The sequence below is a fragment of the Lichenostomus cassidix genome, chromosome 7 (assembly GCF_008360975.1).
Source record: "Lichenostomus cassidix isolate B80296 chromosome 7, HeHo_3.0, whole genome shotgun sequence".
NCBI lineage: Eukaryota > Metazoa > Chordata > Aves > Passeriformes > Meliphagidae > Lichenostomus > Lichenostomus cassidix.
The window spans coordinates 747,059-767,879 of NC_139488.1; the positions used below are offsets into that span (position 1 = coordinate 747,059).

Below are 20,821 nucleotides of genomic sequence, written 5' to 3' on the forward strand. Positions count from 1 at the left end.
GTGCAAAAACACAGACAAAATAAAATAGGGGAAAGGGAAAAGGTGACATAATTGTGCAGTGAGGTCTGGCTGGACAGCTCACGTAAGCTAGCAGCTTTGGACCCCACTGGCTGCTTCTCCCAGAGCTGCTCTTGTGGTACTGCACATGGGATGTGCCATCCTTATTCTCCACCTGGCCCAGCTCCAACCCTGTCAGATAGAAAGTGTCTGTGCTGGGGCAGGGGGATAAGCTGGGGTTTGTGGAGACTGAGATCTCTTCTGCTGTGCCTTTTCCCCATTAACTCTACGAGAGCATCTGCCATGCCACATGACAGCAGCCTACTCCACAGTGGTTTCAAAGGGAAACAAGTGTGCATCAAATCACTGCAGTGGTTGTTCATAAATGGATTTATCAGCTCAGCATGTCTGACTGCAAAGGCTACAGGGGCTGAGGACAGCTCACGGCAGGCCTGTTTGGCAAAAACATTAAATAATGTTAGCCATGGATTTAGTGTCAGTGCTGATCACTGACAGTGGGCATTTGAAAAGTTAATATGTAGGAATGAGAAATTAAGTAATTTAGGCACTGTCTCCCTGCACTGTCCCTATGTCACCTTTTTGACAGCTGAGGCTGCTGTCAGCTCTTGGAGGCTGAAACCATCTCAGGGTCTCGGGGGACATTGCACACCTACAGATGGCATTTGGTTAACAGTATTTGGGATGTTTTTCATCTAGCCGATCACACTAATATACACAGGAGGTGATCACAAACTGAGCCAGATGGTAAAGCATTTAAAACATGTTTTTTACTTGTTTCTAGTAGAGTATAGGTTTTATTTTATATATTTTTCATTTTTATTTTTTAAACAGACCACCACCATGGACAAACATCACCAAGTGCCAGGGATCTACACTTCTGATAAAGTCCCTCTCAGGCGGCTTGTTGAAAGAGGAGCAGTTGAGTTTTCAAACCTTGTCTTGGTCCTGCTCCCTCCCCGTGGCACAAAGGTAGGTAGAAGTGGGCAGCACCACACCAAGCTTCTGTATGAGAAAGGAAGGGTGACCAGAGAAACGGCACTATGCTGCTTTCTCACCCTCACTGATGGACCCCCTTCCTCAAGACCTTTACCACAAACCTTAACCGAAACTATAGAAAACCTGGCTTTGGACCTCAAGCAATCCAATATATGGTTGTGCTGGAGGGTAGGATCACCATTTTCCATACCATTCCTGCCAGTTTGGTCTTAAAGTCTCTGTGGCTGGACAGTCACAGCCTCTCCAAGGTGGCCTGGTCCTCCTTCCATTGAGCAGGAGGGTGCTTTTTTGGGAAGATCCACCTCTTCCTTTTGGTGGCCAGCACTGCACATAGGTGTATTTTGGTGCAATTAACAGTAACCTGCAGCACTGTGGTGTCCAATGGAACCCACAGATGGAGAGTGCAGCCTTGGATGGACACAGCAGTGCAACAGAATGCCCCAGCAGGAAAGCACAGCCTGCAAGGGAAAGCCCGGACTGGCCCAGATGGATTGGAGATGACGGAAAAATGTGAAATACTCTTAACACTGAGGGTGGTGGAAGGCCATTGAGCCTCCAGAAGCTGCCAGCACAGCTGTTGTGGCATATGTTGATCTCTTCAGACACAAATCACACTGGTTACAAAGCATGGGGTAGAAATAACCCAGTTTGGTTGTTTCAGCATTTTTATTAGACAGTGCTTCACTCAGCAGTTTACACATGGCCCTGATGCTCCCCTGATCAGTGTACAAACCGTTGGACATTATGCTCTCATGCCCCCATGACCCAGGCTGCACAAGACATCTCTTTTACAGAAGTGGTGCCCAGGAGAAACTCAGGTGCAGAGCAGTGTCCCTGCACTGCCACCACACCAGCCAAGCTGGGAGGTAATTTTAAGTACTGTCTGATTAGGCAAATCCTCTCTGCTTCCCAGTCACCTCCCTGTGCTGCTTAGGTTCTGTGAATAATAGGGGATGCCTGCTGCTGAGTCCACGTGACAGGGATGCCCAGCCTCAAGGAGATGAGCTTTTCTGGCACTTCAGGCTGTCTTTTGATGGACTTCCATCCTGTGAGGGCAGAAACCTGTGAGGGCAGCAGGACTGTGGACTTTGAGGAAACAAGCCAGCCTTACAGGGCTGGTTTCTACTCTTTGCCTATCCAGGAGGTTCTTGAGGGTTTGCCTATGCCACTGGGGCTCAGCTGTCCTGAGTTCAGGCACATGCCAGTGCGAGTGCGAGCATGCCAGGTTTGCTGGTCCTGCTTCACCACTGCTGGTCCAGGAGTGTGGCTATGCTGCCCTGCTGCTGCTCCCTTGCTTTTACGGGGCCTGAGGCACTCAGCAGCTCAGGCCCCTGGAAGATCAAAACCTATGGCCACATTGGTGCAGGCTCAGGAGCTGCCCTCAAAGAGCACAAAACTCTGTGGCTCCATCTGTAAACTGCCCTGAGCTCAGTGTTCAGCTCATGCTCAGTGCTAAGAAAGTAGTTTACAGAGTCAGGTCCCAAATTTCAGCAAATTGGTGGAGCATCAGCTAAGGATGGAAAAACAGATTTACCCCCTGCCAAGTACCTGATCTGCCTGACCCATCAAAGCCAGTTAACCTAGTGCAGATTTTCCAGTTGAGTAGATGTGTGGTTGCAAATCAAACTACAAAAAGCAGTTGCAAGGCAAACAAGTGACTCAAATTATTCAGGTTTGGGACAGCTTGTAGAAGAAAACATGTAAGTAACATCTACGCAGCTAATAGGTTGAACATTGACAGAACTCAGTAGCATATATTTCTTTTCCCTTTTTGCTCCTGGTGGGCACCTGGCACCACTTAATACACAAATTTAAATAACTGACGGCAAAACAAACTCTCAAAGCTAACCAGAACAGACCATAAAAGCAAGCATGCTTCGCTCATTTTTGGACTGGAGTTTGCCATTGGATGATCAATGGACTAGCAAGGTTTAATTTAAGATTGCAGTGGATTACTTGTCTGCCACTGGAACAAATGCGCAAAAGAGCTAGCTGTATAGCCTTTGCCTTTAGAGCAGACAGGTGCAAACTCAGGACAAGCCTTTGGCATGTCAGTTCCAGCTCTGCCAGTGGCAAGAAGATATTAGGTATATATGTAAAGACTCCACACACAGTCCACCATGTTTGCTTCATGTGGCACAGCCCAGATACTGAACCACCCACCTGCTCTCTGGATGCTCAGAAAGAAAGCACTTGGAAACAACTTGCAGGGCAATAGTTTCAGTTTCCCATCTGTTGTTTTCCGAAGGCAGCTAAACTCCTGCAACTATTTGTTAGGACAAAAAGAAGTTAAATACACCAGGTAACATTCAATAGAAAACTCTTCCCAGGAAATGGGATACAGAAAATAGCAAAACTCTGTAGCAAACAAAATACTGTACAGTTCTCCCTGCTTCCTGCAGCCCTGAGTTGTTAAGGGACACCAGCAAAATCTGCATTCTGTGTTTTAAATCAAAACAATGTAATGAGAAGACTAGAAATGTTAGAGCATGCCCTCAGAAGGATGGATTTACAGTTAGGTGAACAACGATGGGGTCTGGAAAAAGGAGAAAGCAGCCTCGAACTGTGTTTCCAAATGCAGGATACAGGCAGGAAACTGCCAAGCAAGATTCAGAGTTAGAGTTCAAAGGCAGGGAACTTGGCCTTGGCAGGCACCAGCAGGTCAGCAAGAAAGTAGATCGTTCCAGCCATTCCTGAGAATAAAAAAACACACTGTGCTTCAGACAAATTCCCTCTGGGTGCCCATTATCTCAGTTATCCAGGGGATGAATGAGGAAGAGAGAAGAAAAGGTCCTAAACAATTGTCAAGGTCTGAGCCCAGGTTTCCCAAGCAACTTTGGTACTTCAGTGAGGAAAAGCAAATATTGAAAGCCAATCAAATATTGAAAAACACCTGAGAAAACACAGTGGGTCTTTTCCCCACTCCAGCTCCTTCCCTTCTGCTTTACCAATCCACAAGTTCAACACTGGGCAGCTTTGTTAAACTCTGGTCCTTGTGACACTGCTGCCCAAAGTCCTCACTGATAGAACTGCTGTTGTGCCTTGGCCTGCAGCAGCTTGGGGAGATTTAGGTTAGTTGGGGGGCTGGTTCCTTCAGCAATACCTGCTGATAGCAGATTTGGGGGGAACTGTTAACAAGAGCCACGAAGTGCCATAGGAGCCAATAAGGCCCATAAAAGCAGCCCTATTTGTTCCTCACCTTTAGAATCAAACTGGAACACTCATGAAGGATTTAAATCCTTAAAAATGTACAGAAAAGAGACTGTGTGAGAAGCCAGGCTACAAATAACCAAAAGGAGGCCTGTAGCCATGAAAGAATTCCCCTTGAGACCTGTATGCAGAATCTGTGTGGGAGGCCCAAGAGGACAAGATGTTCCAGCTACGACTTCAGCCTGTGCTACAGGCAGACTGCTTCTGGGAAAGGGTAAAAAACCCAGGGAGTACAGTTTCCTTTCCATCCTCTACACTGAATTTTGCAAAGGCTCCAGTGGAGTGTGTATTCAGTTTTTCTTGGTGATGGACCAGCTCAGATCCAGGAGCAAAACACAAGGCTAGAGACTGAGATTACCTTCAAAGAGCGAGAACGGCGTGTCTGGAGTCCGGCACCCATGCTGGCCATAGCTTAAACACCACTCTGCAAACTGAGAAAAGAAGTACAAAAAGTGTTCAAATATGGTTAAAGGCAAATCTTGAAAAGAAAATACTATTCCTTGTCCTCACATTACCCCTTGCAGAGCAAGGCTTCTGAGGGAAATCCCTTCTCTGCAGGCTGTCAGATAGTGACTGCACTGCTGAAGGACTAGTCTGGTACAGCTGGTCAGATCTACTTGCATGTCTGAAGAAATTGTGTTGCAAAGGCAGTGATGTAGAAGAGAGAAGTAAATAAGCCCCTCTAGTTCCTCACACAAGCTTGTACCTTGCATGCCCTGTAGAGGTATTTCATGTTCTGAGTGAGGTTGTACAGCAGCAGGAAGCCGTAAGCATTGCCAGCTGTGCCATGGCACAGCCCATAGCCTTTCTTTAGTAACCCGTGCTGCCAGATCACTTCTGCACACTGCAGGGCATCATTTAGGTACTGTTGCTCCCCAAAGACCTGTAGAGACAAGAAACAGTCATCCTTGCTGAGGCAATGTCCTCCAAACAAAGATAATCCCTGCAGGATGCAGTGGCCTGGGTCTCCTGCTGAGGTGACTTTGCTTTTTACTTTTAAGGAGGATACTTTTGATATAATGATATCATATATTACTTCACACACAACTACCTGTCACCATCCATCACCTGCAACAGGACAGCCCATGCAACTGATGGATATTTTCAGAAATATTTTTTTAAAAGACTTATTTCTGAATCAGTCAGTGGTTCCTGTGGGGTGAGATTTCACTGCAACAAGCCATCCTACTTCCAGGCAGGAGAGGTGTCCCAGCATCTTCTCCAGAGGAAGTTCCACATTCAGGGGTCTCTAAAGGGGTTTTGCAAGGTTTCTGGTACCTTGTAGGCCTGGACAAGCATGTAGATTACACCTGGTGCTCCATGGCACCAGTGGACGAGTAGGTCTCTGGTGTCACCGATGCATGGAGGGTAATTCCCAGATGGGAACTTGAGCTGGCAGACATAGTCCACACTGGGTTTGACTGTGTTGTGCAGCTTTACTTGGCTCACTCCAAGGCCAGGCTAAGAGAGAGAAAACATTTAAATCAAGGAGAATTACCATTTTGTCTGTCCCTAAGAGACCCAAGCTCTGCCCCTGAAAGATGGAAACAAAGTCAACTATGGCAACATTTCCTCTTGCTCCTTGTAAATTAAGTGATTTCTTTGGTTCGGGCTTTCATGCTTCACAATTACCACTCAGCCCCTGGCTGCTCTGCGTTTTGGCAGGGACTAATTTCCAGTCCTACCCTTGCATCCCAGAAACAAAGACTGTCCCTAGCATGTCACCTAGCCCTCTAGGCAAGAGAGCTTGCTGCTGCTCTTCCTAAAGATGAGAAGGAATAGCTGCAGATACTCAGAGCAGAAGTAAAGAGGTAACTGTCTAAAATCAGTATTAAGGATGATTCCCACCACCTAAAGCATCTCAGCCCTGAGTTGCTGGGCCAGCCCAGCTGGCAGGCTGTAATTCTGCATCTTCACAGATGTTGCTGGGTAATTTCAAGAGGGTGACTTTACTGCTGACATCAGACAGAAGCAAGGGAGTGGCTTCAGTGTCCTCTTCCAATTACACTGCCCCACATGAAATCTGTGCAATTCTAATTGCCCATGGCAGGCTGCAATAATCACTGTCATCTAAGGATCACATTGTTCCCAGGCTGGTAACTGGAAAATTAAAAATCAACACTTGTACTGTAAAACCATTAGAGATAAAAGAGGTTCTCCTCTCAATATTTCACTTGTTTGCTTCTCCCAAAGCTTTTTGTGCATCATGCTTGGCAGATTCAGGATCCTTGTACTCCATACAGCAGACCCACGCAGCAGACCCATACAGCCCATGCAAAATTTTATGGGAGACTTAAAATTATTAAAAACAGCCACCTGGGAACAAGCTCAGGGACTTGGTACAAATTTGGGCTGACAGCACACCGCTGTCTCCCCTGCTCCTAGCTAGTTATTTTGTGCTCCTGGGCAATAATCACCTTGCATCCCCCTTTTCCCAAATCTTCTACTTATGAACCACCAACCACTCCTTCCTCTCTGAGCCAGAGAAGAGAGTTATATTCACAGGACTTCTACTGATCCTGTATATGGGCTTTAATTTTGATGGTCCTGAAGGAAAGATCGACTACTTGAAACCTGATGGCCTCCTTTTCCACCTGCTTTGAGAGTTATGCCTAATAAAATTTCTATTTTTATATCAAAGTAATTTGTGTTGCTCATGGGTGCCATTAATGTTTTAAAAATTCAATGTTATTTATTGTTGTCATTTTTCTAAGTGCTTAAGCACTGTAAATTTATACATGAAGTGACACACATAGGTGAATTATCAGCCTCATTTTTTCAGAGCCAGGATAGGGAATATTGAGAGAGCTCCAGTGAGTTGTGCAAAATAGCGAGAAAGCATCAAAGCAAAGGGGTACTGCATCTCCCAGCCTCTTGTCTTGATATGCCTGCTTCAGGCACTCTAGAACTCAGTTCCTTTATCCAAGTTCCACCTCCTTCACATTTAGGAACAGGTCCTGCTTTGGATACAAAGGCATTTCCTACTTTCCTACTATGAGCACAATTTCCTTCACCATGTTTTTCTCCCAGCGATTCTCACTCTAACGATCTGACGTTGCCCCAGGTAACCACCTCAGAAAACGCAGGGAGCTCAGAGACACCAATAAATGTGAGTTTTTCATAAGCAATTAAAATGAGGGGGGAACCTCAGACCCAGCTGAGCTACAGGCCTCCATTATGTGACACTGCTGGTTAATGCAGGTCACATTTCTCCACAGATCTCCAAGGCTGGAGATTCAATCTTAGATTTGAAGAAAACCTTTACAATTGGGGATGCATGATAAACTCATAGGCAAGTAAGGTATCTTTCTCAGTTAGACATCACCAAGAGCCAATTCCTGTGCTGTTCCTTGTTCAAAGAAATCTGAAACAGCTGCTAAGGGCCCCTCCCCCCTCATGCCTCTTGCCTGCATGAGATAGTAGTAAATTCCAGCCAAGCCATGGGCTGCTCCTACATAGTACTCCTGGTACCACTCATACATCAGCGGGCTCTTTGCTGTGAAGTTCCTCTTTTTGGCCAAGCTCTCTCCTGAGGCTACAACTGCTTCGCAGACCTGTGAATGGGAACAAAAGTGGGTGAGGCAAATGTAGCTGTCTTGGACACAGCACAGTGAGCATCCTGACACAGAACTAGATTTGTTTTTCTGCCCAAGCAGGTGGAGTGAAATGTATGCCAGTCCAGTACTGCCTATGGATTTACATGGACAATGGGGGACACATGATGCTTTGTCCCTTTGGAAGAAAAGCAGGTATACCATGATGTGGTTTCTCCATTATTGCCAGAGTTCTTTATATTTAGCATTGATTTTTACCTGCCCCAAGATGAGCTGCAGAGGAAGAGACAGATAACAAATCAGCAAAAGGCACAGTACCTTCTGAATGTGACTTTGAGGGATCTTTTCCTCTCCAAAGTGCTTGTTCACAAATATCAGTGCAGCGAGATAGCCCATACGCCCATAGAGCAGTTCATCTGGCACTCGTGGGTCAGCCTTGTGCAGGTGGAGCAAACTACAATGAAAAATTCACATGAGATGAGAGGACACTCAAAGCCACGTAAACAAGCACTAAGACTGGAACTCAAAACCATGTTCATTCCTTCACGCTGCCTGTGCCCTGGGAGTTGTCAGGTTGGGCTCTTGCTCTCAGCCTTCCAGCTACACAAGGTGTGGAATTGCCCCTTCCCCTCTGCCTTTTGTTTGGCTGATTGCTTCAGTCTGCTCAGCTCTTCACAATGCACTCATACTATGTGCATGGGTTTTAGAGCATCAGCTTGGAAGGCTACTTGAGGGGAAAACCTGGGCTAAAGGAAATGGTCAGCATAAACCTGCTGACTGCTCAAGAAAGGCTGCCCACCCTGTGATGCTGTTGGCAAGGCAGAACCCTCTGCCAAAAATTACTATTTTCAAACTAAATGGCTATCTTTTAACTTGGCTGCTTAAGGAATAGTACAAAGTCAAACTAGTGCTAATGGTATGTGGAAAAATCTCACCCCTTATGCTCAGAAGTCCTGATAGAAAAGGCCCGTCCTCTCCATGCCTGCAAATAGCCTGGGCTATGCTGTCAGGGGAGAAAGAGGTGTCTCCATGAGCTAAAAATCTAAGTAAGAGGTGGAGCTACACATGCTGTTTAACATCAAGCTGCCATGGCACATGAAAGCAATGTTCCCTAGGGAGAGCTGAGCAGCAGTGAGGACAGCTCAGCAGAGTGGTACTGCCCTGGCTGTCTGAGGACAACTTGGCTGGTACCAAGCTTTAGCCCTAAAGTCCAGAGAGTGAGGTCTGCTGCAGTCAAGTATTTTCTTTGCCACCTTTCTATTAGGATATTGCAAAGCTGGTGATATTCCTATAGTGCTAATGGAGACTGACAATGCTTCACACTGGTGTCTTGTAGCCCAATTTATTCTCGATGCAATTTTTCCTTTGTTTTATCTCTCATCACACTTCCAGAAAGACTGGATGTCCTTCCCTGTCAGGGCAGCAGGTAGCGGTGTGATTCGATTTGGCTTTATTTTTCTGCTCACCTGTAAGACAGCAATCTGAAAAGTGCCATCACTGTTAAAATACCAGGATAAGTAGCTTTAAGGCTGTTCCCTGACTGCTTCCTGCTGTGAAACCAGCCAGGAAAGCTCTGTTTTTGCCAGGCTTCCTTGTCACAGCAGTGTGAAGAACAGAAAAGGTGCCTGGCAGCCTTTGCTCCCTGGGCTCCAGGGACTTCACAACAATGTGTTGCAAAAGAAAGAAGCAACCAAACATCCCAAGTAGAGAGGATGCTGGGCTATGACTTCTCATAGCAGAAAACTTTCCCTTGGCACTGGACTCAAAGTGAGCAGGGATATTGAAGAAGAAAGGAGGGAGCACTGTCTCAGGGCAGATTAGTTCTTGTACCACTTGAGATGTGTTTTGCTCCATGGGGGAGGTTTCTCACAGACTAAACCCAAGAGACAGACTTTTTACACCAGGCATCGGTTCTTCTCTCAGCTGTGGGGATTGAAAGGAAAGGCCTAATGCCTCCACATGGCACCAAACGAAGGCAGATGGAGAGCATTCCCAAGGAGATTTTGGACAGATAAACTTTGCCTAGCAGCAGGCTGGCCAGAAGAGAAGCTGGCTGGTGATGTTGTTCAGTTCTGAGATGTCAGGAAATGGCAGGTGAAATAAATGGAATGGGTGGATGCATGAATTGTAATACCAGTGGTAGGGATTTTCTCAGTTCTGGATGTGATATCTTCTTTTCATGGGGAAATCTGGAGCAGATGGAGCTATTGGTCTTGTTCTTTGTGTGTTACTGCTTTACCTCTAACTGCTTTTCAAGCAGTATCACCAGGGGAGGAAGCCTGCCAGTAGCTTCTGCTGTTTTTGAAATGTGGTCATGCATTCAAAAGGAGATGCATGGGATGCTGCTGGACTGATTGCATGAAGAATGCACTTCTCAGGTGTGAGGGGTAAATTGAGGTCTCCAAAAGGAAGAGCCATTCCCATTCACAGATCAGCCTATTACCTCAACTGTCAACAACTGGCAGTTTCTGGACAGAGGGAAATCAAGGCAGTGGTAGAGCAAAATGGGGTTTTTGTACACCACTGGCTGTGAAAGAAAAGCTTTGACCTTCTGAATTGGTGGGAGGTGATAGGAAAAGATGGCTCCTAGAGCATGGCTCAGATTTTCACAGGCTCTTGGAAAATAGGCTGCCCTGGAACATTATTCTCTCTAGAGTACAAAAGCACATTTGTTGGTCATGAACTCATTTAGGAAAAAGCAAGCTTCTGTCTCTTCCACTGCAGGTAAAACCTGGCTGATGGATTCTCTCCGCTGGCTCTGTAAAAATGAGGTGCTTTAAAAAACAGAGCACAAAATGCAGAGGCCCCTCTTCTCCACAGCTCTGATAGAAGTGTTCTTTCTATGCACTTGCACTGTACAGCTTAGCAACTGCTCTGCAACTAAACAATATACTCAAAAACCATTTAAGAGTTTTGATTAAGAGACTTGCTTCTCAAAGAAATACTCTATTTTAAAGGAGCACAGTCAGGCTAACTGCTCTGGCAATTGGTGGCAGAGTAAGTACAGTATAACTGTTCATTTGAGAAACCCACATTTTTCTCTTTTCCACCTCTCAAACGCATGAAGAAACCAATTTCCAATGTTCTGCCTTTATTATACCATTAGATGGCAGTGCAGAATTAATCATGAGATTCCATTCTGCCACCAAACTGTAGGCAGAGCAAGAAGGATATGGGGAAGGGAGACCTCAGCAAGAAAACATGAATTACAGATTTTTTTTCACAGCTTGGGACTTAAGCATTGACCACAAATGACTAGTACTATTTGACAGGTTAGTTCCCTTTTTCATAGCAAATATATTAATCATCTGCCATGTTGTCAAAGCAAAATTCAACCCACAGATTATTATCAGAATATAGAAGTGAATTCTGTCCTCAGAGTGATTGTATCTACATAAACCAGAAGCTATTGTTAGTTAAGGGAGTGGTAACTCGGTGTCCAAACCATACAGACACCTCTGATTCCCACCTGTGGCTTTTTTTAATTGCTATTATGCATCACTTGCTCATGGCTGTTCAAGGGCAGTCAGTGTTCTGAAGCATCAGGGGGTTTTGTCTTTTTTTGTGCTGACCATATGTAAATGGAAACTCTCTACAGGGCTGTTTCTCACCTTCTTAAAACCAATCTCCCGTATTCAAGAAAAGCTTGCAACTGCATCTCCTTAACTATTTTCTTTCTTCTACCACATGCTGCTCTAGGACTGCTTGTTTGTCCTTTTCTTGTCTTAAGTACCAAAAAAAATACATGTGAAAACAGTCGAGGAAAGGAGGAAATAGAAATAAATGAATCATAACCAGCTGCAGTCTGCAGTTGAAAGGGATGCTGTCAATCTTAGGTTTGAGTCAAAGACAACTAATAAAGAGCAAGTGGAAGCAAGTGCCAAAATTAAATCTAATAATCTCACCACATTTTTCCTTTTCATCAAAATGACTGTAAAGCTAAATTAAAGTGTTCTCAAAAAACACCAGACCCCAACTTCTTTTGTTTTGTTTTTAATTTTGGCACTTTTTTTCTTCCTGTGTTTATGAGAATTATTTTTAAGATGGCAATACCAGCTGAACAATATCCTTGCTCCCCAGCCTGCAGGCTGCCACGAAAACATGTTTGTCCTTAAACCACCTCTTTCACCAGGGCAGGAAAAGTTTGTGCTGCCTTGCTAAGTTACTGAATTACTTCTCGCACAAGACTACAACAAAATGTATTCACAGTTGTCAGAGAATGCCTCATACAAGTCCAGACCAACTCTATGAGCAAGAGAAAGGTCAGGTCAAAGACATAACCAAGTGTTTTACCGGGTGATGCAGTCTTCTGCCTGCTTCTGGTTCTGCAGCTTGTGGTAGATGACAGCAGCCACTGCCAGGGGCCCAGCATCACCACACAGGAAAGTGATGGATCGCCTGGTCAGGCAGCTCAGGCTCTTCTTCACGTACTCATGTGCCACCTGAAGGTAGGCTGGGTCTCCATACACATCGTACAGGTGCAAATACAGCAAAGCAATACCTGCAGAAGGAACATAAAGGTTGCATCCACTAGAAATGTTTGCTCTTCCTGTTACTTTAATGAACCTAGAAGTCTGGCCTCGCCCTCAGCCTCATCTAGAGCATAAAGCTCTACAGACAGGCTTTTCAGGCACATCCAGAAACATAACCCTGAGCTTCCTTTCCTGCTTTGTCATTTCCTTGTACTTGATGGTGCTTGTGAAAAGTGGATGGCAGGCCAAGACAACAGCAGGGTCTGACCCAGGAGGGCCTGGAAAACAGCACAGAATTGCATAAAATTTTATACACAACTACCAAAAATTTTAGTAGCAAGGAGCAAAAGATGAGACCTAGACAAACCCACCTAAACCCATACACTGTACCTGTGATGGCTGCTCAACAGTGAAGGGGGAAAAAAACCATTTTTGGGCAGATGGTACTTGCGGCAGAGCAGCCCTGAGTGGTCATCCTTTGTTTTTTCCCCATGGTTAGGGGGTAAGGGGTTGGTTGACTTAGCTTGGATTGGATTTAAAAAAAAAAGTGACACGCCATCAGCACTGAGAAACAGCACCCTTAAGACATCCAGACATCCTACTTGACTCTTTTTTTCCCCCCTTCTATTACTCTTTTTTAAATTCTTTTCCACTGGGAAGAACCAGCAAGGTTGTTACAGCTCCCTGAACATCATCTCCTGCTACTGAGCAAGTCCCAAGCCCTACAGCAAGGACTGGTGCATCCTAGAAAAAAGGGACTGCCCAATTCTCCACAGCAGCACATCACTCATGAAATGAGCCCTTGTCTGAAACACAAACAGCAGTCTGGAATGCTGGAAAAGGCCACATGGTCCTCACTAGAGATGTCCAACGGGCTAGCCAGCTACAGAAACAATTCTGTTACTGTGCAGTCACATCAATTGCTGTCCTTTGCCTCTGTCTGCCTTGTCTTCACCCAGCTCTTGAAGCTTTTAGTAGGTAACTAAGAAGTCCTTAGTAAGTGTGGGCCTGCCACACTTGAACCATCTTTCTGATCTGAGAGCCATCCTCAAACATGCACTTAAGAAAGCTACTGGCCTACATCACTTTGATAAGAGCTTATTTCTCCCCTTATCTGTTGTAACGTGTGTCCTTCCTGTCCCTGACCCCGCCCCCCTGGCCCCTTCTGACTGGATGTGAGTCAGGACCGCCCCCCATCCCTAGAGATAAAATCCCCAGCAAGATCCGGAACAGCCTCTTTGGTTCTGGACTCATATGGAACCTGTACCCTCCCTTGCCTTCCCTTCCCCCTCCTCAGTCTCCCCATTCCTCCCCTGTTTTCCACAATAAAAACACCATGGAGACCAGGAACCAGACAGCTGCCTTTCTAAACCTGCAACGCTTCTACAAGAACCGCGTCTGACCAGCCCCACAGCTCGTGGCCATGGAATGACCATCCTGCGTGTTCCGTTTCTGGGGCAGCCTTCCCCCCGCAGCAGGGGAGAGCTGCTTTCAGGTTCTGCACTGCTGCACTTATCAACAACCATTTCTAAGAAGACTCAGGTCCTGCATTTAAGCCTAAATTAATGGAGCCAATCTCTGCAGATTTTGATGTGTTAAGGTCAAGGGGGCAAGTGTGCTGCAAAATTACCTTCCAAGGTACTGATCACAATTTCAAACTTAGATCATTTTCGCATTTTGCATGGGTAATCTCCAAAGCTTCGTGCTACAGACAATTCAATTCCACATGTACATTATGTATAAAATTTCCATTTCCTGCTGAAGCTAATAACCTTGTCCTCTCTCTAAGCAGTTCAGTGCTAGCAATTCTAGAGAGAGCTCGACTGTACACTGCCATCACTCAAGTCCATAAGGATGTTGATATGAAGCCCTTCTTTACAGGGGAACCCTGTTTTTCCAGCTAGAAAATGTCAAGTGACTCTCCTTGATTTATTTAGTACCTAGCACATCTTCTAGACTCTTACTGGCCTGATAGCTGTCTGAGCACAACTTGCACTCTTGACTTTTCCACTTTAATATACAACTTTTAACTTTGTAAGTAGTTTCTATTCCCACTGCCATCACACCACCCTAATTATGCACATAACCACCCTGCCAAGACCACTGCTAGGACTTAATTATTAGAAAGTAAATGTCTCAGCATTGTTTTCCTCTGATTTCTTTGCCTCTCCTATTTTAAAATGCTTCTCACCCCCATTCCTCCTAGGCCTGAGCATCTTTGGAAAGATTCCAAAAAAACACTGACCTGTACAAAAGGGTGAAGTTGCTTTCCCGAATCATTAATTTTGCCTTTTTCTTTAAAACCCGAAGGTCTTATAAACTGAATCTAAAGCCAGTTTTCTTAACTCATTCCTCAAGGAATTCCTACTCCCATACTGATCAGAAGGGTGCAAGTCCTGCTGCCTTGAGCCTGCTGGTCACTGTGTTGCCATTTGTGAGGCCCAGAGCGGGGAAGGCAGCAGAAGAGGGCACGCCCAAGCATGAAGAGCGAATGTTGAGAGGCCTCTCTAGAAGGATACAAAATGCAGTCACTTGGGTGGGGATATCCTGTATTAACCGGTGTGCTAAGATGTAGGCAGAGTGTTTCTGAGACAGTGCAAGTCGGAGACGAGTATTCACTCAGTTAAGGCAGTGCTGTTCTGCAGAAGCTTTTCCACAGTGCTGCCTCACTCCCTCTCCAATAATGTCCTCCTCACCCCAACTGGCAAGGTAGGATTTGCTGACTGGGTGTTTGTTTGGCATGCTTTAAGTGGTATACAAACACAGCATCACCAGACACATGGGACTAGGTAGGCTGTGGATCTGCTCAATTTCTGTGTGTGCTGGAGGCCTGTGTTCAGTGTCCCAGTTGGAAATGTGACCTAATTCTGTGACCTCTGATTGTTTCCAGCAGAACTGCCATGCAGTGGCTGCCTGTGGCATGCTACTTGCAAAGATGTCTGGGCTTTGTTCTGTTGATTGGTTACTACTGGACCTTCTTCTCTGTAGTTTCTCAGATATCCAAGTTTTTTGCTCCTTGCTCCTGCTGCAGAGCCAAATGTGATGGGGAATGCATCAGAGAGCCCTTGATGGAGCAGGGCTGCAGTGAACATGTGCTACTGACAGCACAACAGGGCTCTGATGACTGAAATGGCCACCTCCAGTATGAAGGAAGCCAATACAGTGGAGTCAAGTGCCAATGCCAAAGATTGCTCACTGCAGGGAATCAGGGTGCACAAGTCAATTCTGCATGTCTCAAAGCCTGCTCAGTCACCTTACTGTCCTTCAGAAGGAGAGTAAACAGCACCTCTCTCCTCTCACCCTCCTGGTATGAGCAGCATGGTAGGTGCAGAGGGCTGCTTTGCATTGGAGATTTCTTTTGAGTGGGTCAGAGGAGGAGATTTAACTGTACATCGTAGAAATGGAATTGTTTGCACCAGCTCCAGCAGTTGGCTTGTGCTGATGCCCTGACTTCAGCAGCCATTGCTTTCAACAGAGCAAGCAGCGCTGAAAATACCAGGAAAGGATTCGCTTATGAGCGAAAGCACTGCAGTTCGCAGAAAGAGTATCTCAAGCATATGACCATTCTGTTGATCAAAGAGCAGCTGTGCCTCAACTTCTCTGCAAGTTTAGACTTGCTCTTTTGTTGGATTGCACTACCTTTGCAAGCAGTTATGCCATTAAACTGTTCTGAACAGGCCTCCTTGCCCAGCAGGAGCTGAGCTGTGCTTCTTCTACCAAGGACAGGAGGTTGCCGCAAGAGGGGATTTTATTCCAAACTGGCCATCTAGAGTCACCAAGATCTCAGAGACCTTGCATTGGCCCAGGGAAGTAAGTCAGCCAGCACCCTCAAAGCAGGATGTTACAGAGAGAAGCAGGAGAAACCTATCTCTGCACAGTGATGAAGCCTGATGGTTTCTAGTGAGACAGCTGATGTCCTTTTATTAAGTCAGGCACAGTGTAAAAGAGCAGGGATGGCCCAGCTTTATAGCCCAGCTCAGAGGATAATTAGCATCTTTTCTGGTGCAGACACATGGGATGTTACACCTTGCACACCTAAATGCATGCCAAAGCCATGCTGCATGCAACAGTGAGACATCTCTGGAAGACCACATTCAGAACTGGCTGGGAAGTCAGCTTGCAGCTTACCTTCCTAGGGCACTGTGGGACATGGCACATTATTCAGGATGCCTGAGCATTTATCCTGCCTTAAAACCTGGGTAACAAAGCTTCTTTTGTAAAACTTTTTATCCCATCACAAAATCCAACAACAGGTTAGGTTAGCAGGGATCAGTCGTGATCTGCTCCAACCCTCTGAAAAGAAGGTCAACCTCGAATTTCCATGCCATTGCTCTGGACCTTCTCCAGTCAAATACCGACTATCTCTAAGAACAGAAATCTCACAAAAACTACCCACCAAGCATTTGGCAGGAATGTGGTTTATGTGGGTGACACAAGGCACACTATTATCTCTCACCAAATGCGGCCTCACTTTCTCTTGTTCTGTAGGGATTATTTGAGGATTTCTATTTTCTGAACAGGACTAAAGGGGACGCAAGTTCTCCGGGTTCTGAGATTAAAACTAACATACTGCACTTAAGTAAATGAACAATGTTTTTCCAGAAGTTTTCCTGAACTCGTTCAGTCATGATTTCATTCTTACATGGCTGCTTCTTGTCTCTTCTTGCCAATGGGCCAGCCAAAAACTGTGCATGGGACAGGCCAGCTGGACTCGCTGAGCTGTTTCAGAGGCCCTCCAGTGCTGAGAGCCATGACTAAGACATTGCCAGAGAAGGAAATGCTTGCGTGGGAAACAAACTCCAAATGCACTACCATACTGTGGAGGAAGGGGAATTTCTCCCTAGTCACTTTGGAAAGATGCAACGGTCCAGTAAGCACTGGACTCAGGAGCTTCCTAGCTTCTGCAGTCAGCTGGTGACAGGAGTGAATTTCCTTCCATTCCCTTTCCATCATCTATGCCCCCATTCAAGGCAGTCTTCAGAGCAAGGCCTTTTGCATTATCACAAGCACCAACAGGCATGTGTGTACTCCTCAGCATCCACATGCTAATCTGTTTGAAAATGGATGAGGCTGCTGTGCTTCTGCCAGGATCTGAACTGCTTCCGACTCAGAATTAGCTTAGAGCAGTTTACCTTCCCTCAGACCACACTGTGATACCAGTGAAACAGATTAGGAACAAACCTCTTCCAGCAGTCTCACTAAATTGACAAAAAGCCGTAACAAAATACAACAGCTGAGGCTGGTCTGTACCCAGACATGCACCCAGGTGATGCCTATGGGGCCCTGGTCTCTATGGGGAACTGAATGAGACCATAGCAAGCTGATTCAAATGTGTTTTGAGGGCACTCAGCCATACGCTGGATAATCTTGATCCAAAGTGTGTTTTCACTGCCTTTGAGCTGAAAATCTAAGTCCTTCCCTCCCTCTGCTCCAACTTCACATGCCCCGTAGCCGTGGCTTCCCTGGCACAAGCACAGTCTGGGGGAACAGGGCTCTGTCAAATGTGCTGGGAAAGAAAGGGGCCCCCGAAGTAAAATGCCAGCTGTGTATTATGTATAATGCCGTGTATTACTGAGTGTAATGTAGTGCATTCAAGTATGCTACATTTCATGCAGAGTTTGCACCAAGAGAGACATATTTCAAATCTCCCTTTATTACTGGTGATGAGAGTGAGGGTTGATTTCAGACTGTTAGGCAATGATTTACATGAAGAGACACTCAACAAACCTTTCCTACACAACCAATTACAGGAAAAAGCTGCTCTCTTGGCCCAATTAATTTTTTCTCTGGAAACTAGCTCTGAATAAATTAATATAGTAGGGTGACAAAGTTACAGTGTAACATCTGCAAACTTCACCATGATGGCTGTGACCTCTAGGAAATCTGTCCATTGATTTTTTCCTATTAGCCAAGGCAAGAAAGGCTGTGTGCCCACTGAGGAATGATCTCTGGGAGGAAGAGAGAAGAATCCCTCTTGAGAAACTCCCTTCCAAATAAAAACAAGCTGAAATGCTACCAGAGCTCTCAACTACTGTTTCATAACTGCAGTCACTTTCCAACCTGAAGTACCTTAGGACCACCTTACGGGAGGGAACATGGCCTCTGGGGAAAGGTGTTTTCCTTCTCCCCAAAGACTCTGAGAGTACTCCTAACATCAACTAACTATCCTCCTGCTTTATCTCCTGAATCTTCTGGCCAGAGGCAGACTCTGCCATCATGACTGAAGACCATCTTTACCCGTGAAGCACTTTTTGCTGGAGGGGACCTCAGAGCAGGGTCACACAGGCTGGAAAACTGAATGTCTCCCAAGGTGAAATCAGCCGGCACTCAGCAGAAATGTATAAATTCACTGGCAGCAGGAGAAGAGTGCTGCCAAGACAGCAACTGATGAAATCAATGTTCTCCCATGCTGGAATTTAATCCTGGCATCCTAGCATATCTTATGAACTGCTCTTGAGCGCTCTCAGTGCCTGTCTGCCTTACTAAAATTTTTAAGCAGGCATTTCTGGCACTGTTGTCATCAAGCTGCAACGTTAGTTCAACACCAACACAGTGAACACCATTCTCTCAAGCAAACTGTTGGCATTAAGTTCCACAGCACCCACACACAAGCCAGCCACACCCAGACTGTACTGTAGAAAGTTACCATTTAAGAGTGCAATGTACTGCCAAAACAAAAGAAGCAGCAGCAAAAAATCTTGCAGCAAGCATGAGATTAATTTTACCCTAGGGTCTCTCCCCAAGGCCTGGCACAGTGCAGAAAGCAGGAGAGCTGACAAAGAACACAGTAGCAGCTAAAGATGGGGCACAGGGAAAGGTGTGTCCTCCCTTGCACCAGTGGGTAGAAACAGGCAGAAGAAGGCAGGGCACACTCCTAAGGAAGGAAAATCAGGCTGAAAATGCATAATAGGAGAAAGATAAGCTTCTGGAAGCTTTGCATGTAGGTTAGTGTGAGAAACGCTTCCAAACTTTGTTATACTCACATTAGCATTTCTGCTCCTTTCCAGCAGGTACTGGAGCAGAACTAGCCCTTGCTAAGTGGAGTGGCACTACCTGGGGATCAGGAATGGAGCAACCTGCCAATCAGACAAGGTCATCAGACAAAATTCAGCCTGAACAGAAAAGATGGACATTATCTCAGACATCTACCTCACTGCTGCCAGATGTAAGGACTCCTTGCAGGTAAATGATCTACCATGTGCACCTGCCTACCTCATGGAGTGCTGGATGGAGCACTGGTTTTGCCGTCACCATCCCAACCATGGCTGGATTTGGAGACTGTCCCTTTGAAGGCTCCCATGTCTACTCTCAAGTGCTGACATACTCCATTGCATAAATTCAGCACTAACCAAGACCAGATCCAGTCCTGCCCTTTGGCACTGTGGTCTTCCCTCTGCAGCTTGAAATCTGCTTCAAAAATGGGGAGTCCTGAGAAAGACATCGCCTTGTTCTAATGGACTAAAACATGCAGAAAAAGCGCCATTCTTGACATGGATCTACTGTGACCACTTCAACGGGCAAACCCCCACGGTCTGCCACAGCCTGATCTCGAAGTCTGCTCCAGAGAGCTCCTGCTCTGTGGGATCCGACCCTACCTGCCCAGCCGGTGTACGCGGTGCAGTCGTGCGGGTCGGCGGACCTGAGGCCCCTCTCCATCTGCTGCAGCAGCTCCCTGATTTTGTTATTCAGCCGCTGCGTGAATTCGGGGGTCAGCTGTGGAGAGAAAACCCACCGAACGTGAAGACAACTCCAGCAGGCAGGTGGGCATCGGTACACAGGGCACACCCGGCGAGCACACAGCGAGTTTTTAACGAGACACGGTCTCTGCTCTACACGCCCTGAGCAGCTCCCTGCGGCCGCCTCACCCCAGCCCCGCTCACCCGCCCGGCCGCGTCGAAGTAGCCGGTGGCCAAGGACTTGTCATAGTCCGCGTAGGGGTTGGGAAGCGCCCGCTGCGCCATCATGGTCCCGCTGCCCTCCGTTTCACTCCTCTCGGCTCGGCCGCCGCCCGGCCCGGCTCCGCCCCGGAAGACGCCGGTGCCTCCGCTCGTCCCTTCCCGCCCCGGGGGCGGGCTCGGGGCCTGCGGCTGCTCTAGGGCCCTGTCCGGCCGGCCCTGTGCCGGTCGGGCCTGCTGCCGCAGGGTCTGTCTGCTTTAGAGAGCCCTGTGGAGTTAAAGTCCCGTGCAGCTGATCATGTAGAGTTTAGGGGCCCATTGCTGGTGGGTCTGTGTGCTCTAGGGAGCCCTGTGGAATTAAAGGTCCCTTGCAGCTGGTCCTGTGGTGTGTAGGGACACCGGGGCTAAGGCTCCCATGTAGCTGGTCTCTGCCTAGCTTAGGAAGCCCTGTAAGATTTTGGGCCTCTTGCAGGTCGCTTTGTGGGGTTTAGGGATCCCCATGTAGGGACTCCAAACCTGTGGGGTTTGGTTCAGTTGGCTGCATGAATCTTGGAGGCTGTGTGGGATTAGGGGCCCTTTGCACCAGCCTTGAGGGGATGGACACCACATGGATGTTGCATTAAGCTGGTGCAGGTGGTGACAGAGGGTCAGTCCAAGGAGAATGTGCTGAGTCCTG

General features: G+C 46.7%; 1 protein-coding gene across 2 annotated transcripts; it reads right to left on the bottom strand.

Annotated features, from left to right (window-relative positions):
* Window positions 1-1,661: 1,661 nt before the first annotated feature.
* LANCL1 (LanC like glutathione S-transferase 1) lies at window positions 1,662-20,293 on the bottom strand. Of its 2 annotated transcripts, XR_014853331.1 has the most exons (10): window positions 20,131-20,293; window positions 19,846-19,963; window positions 12,072-12,279; window positions 8,097-8,232; window positions 7,632-7,778; window positions 5,503-5,685; window positions 4,931-5,107; window positions 4,583-4,655; window positions 3,178-3,707; window positions 1,662-2,060 (listed from the first exon to the last, which is right to left on the bottom strand). XR_014853331.1 is itself a non-coding variant. In XM_085065692.1 (9 exons), the coding sequence occupies exons 1-9, from the start codon at window positions 20,212-20,214 to the stop codon at window positions 3,631-3,633; spliced, it is 1,203 nt and encodes a 400-aa protein (XP_084921818.1). In that variant the 5' UTR covers window positions 20,215-20,293; the 3' UTR covers window positions 1,662-3,630. The 2 variants fall into 2 exon arrangements, 1 of the variants encoding a protein (XP_084921818.1); XM_085065692.1 differs by having other exon boundaries at window positions 1,662-3,707.
* Window positions 20,294-20,821: the final 528 nt, after the last annotated feature.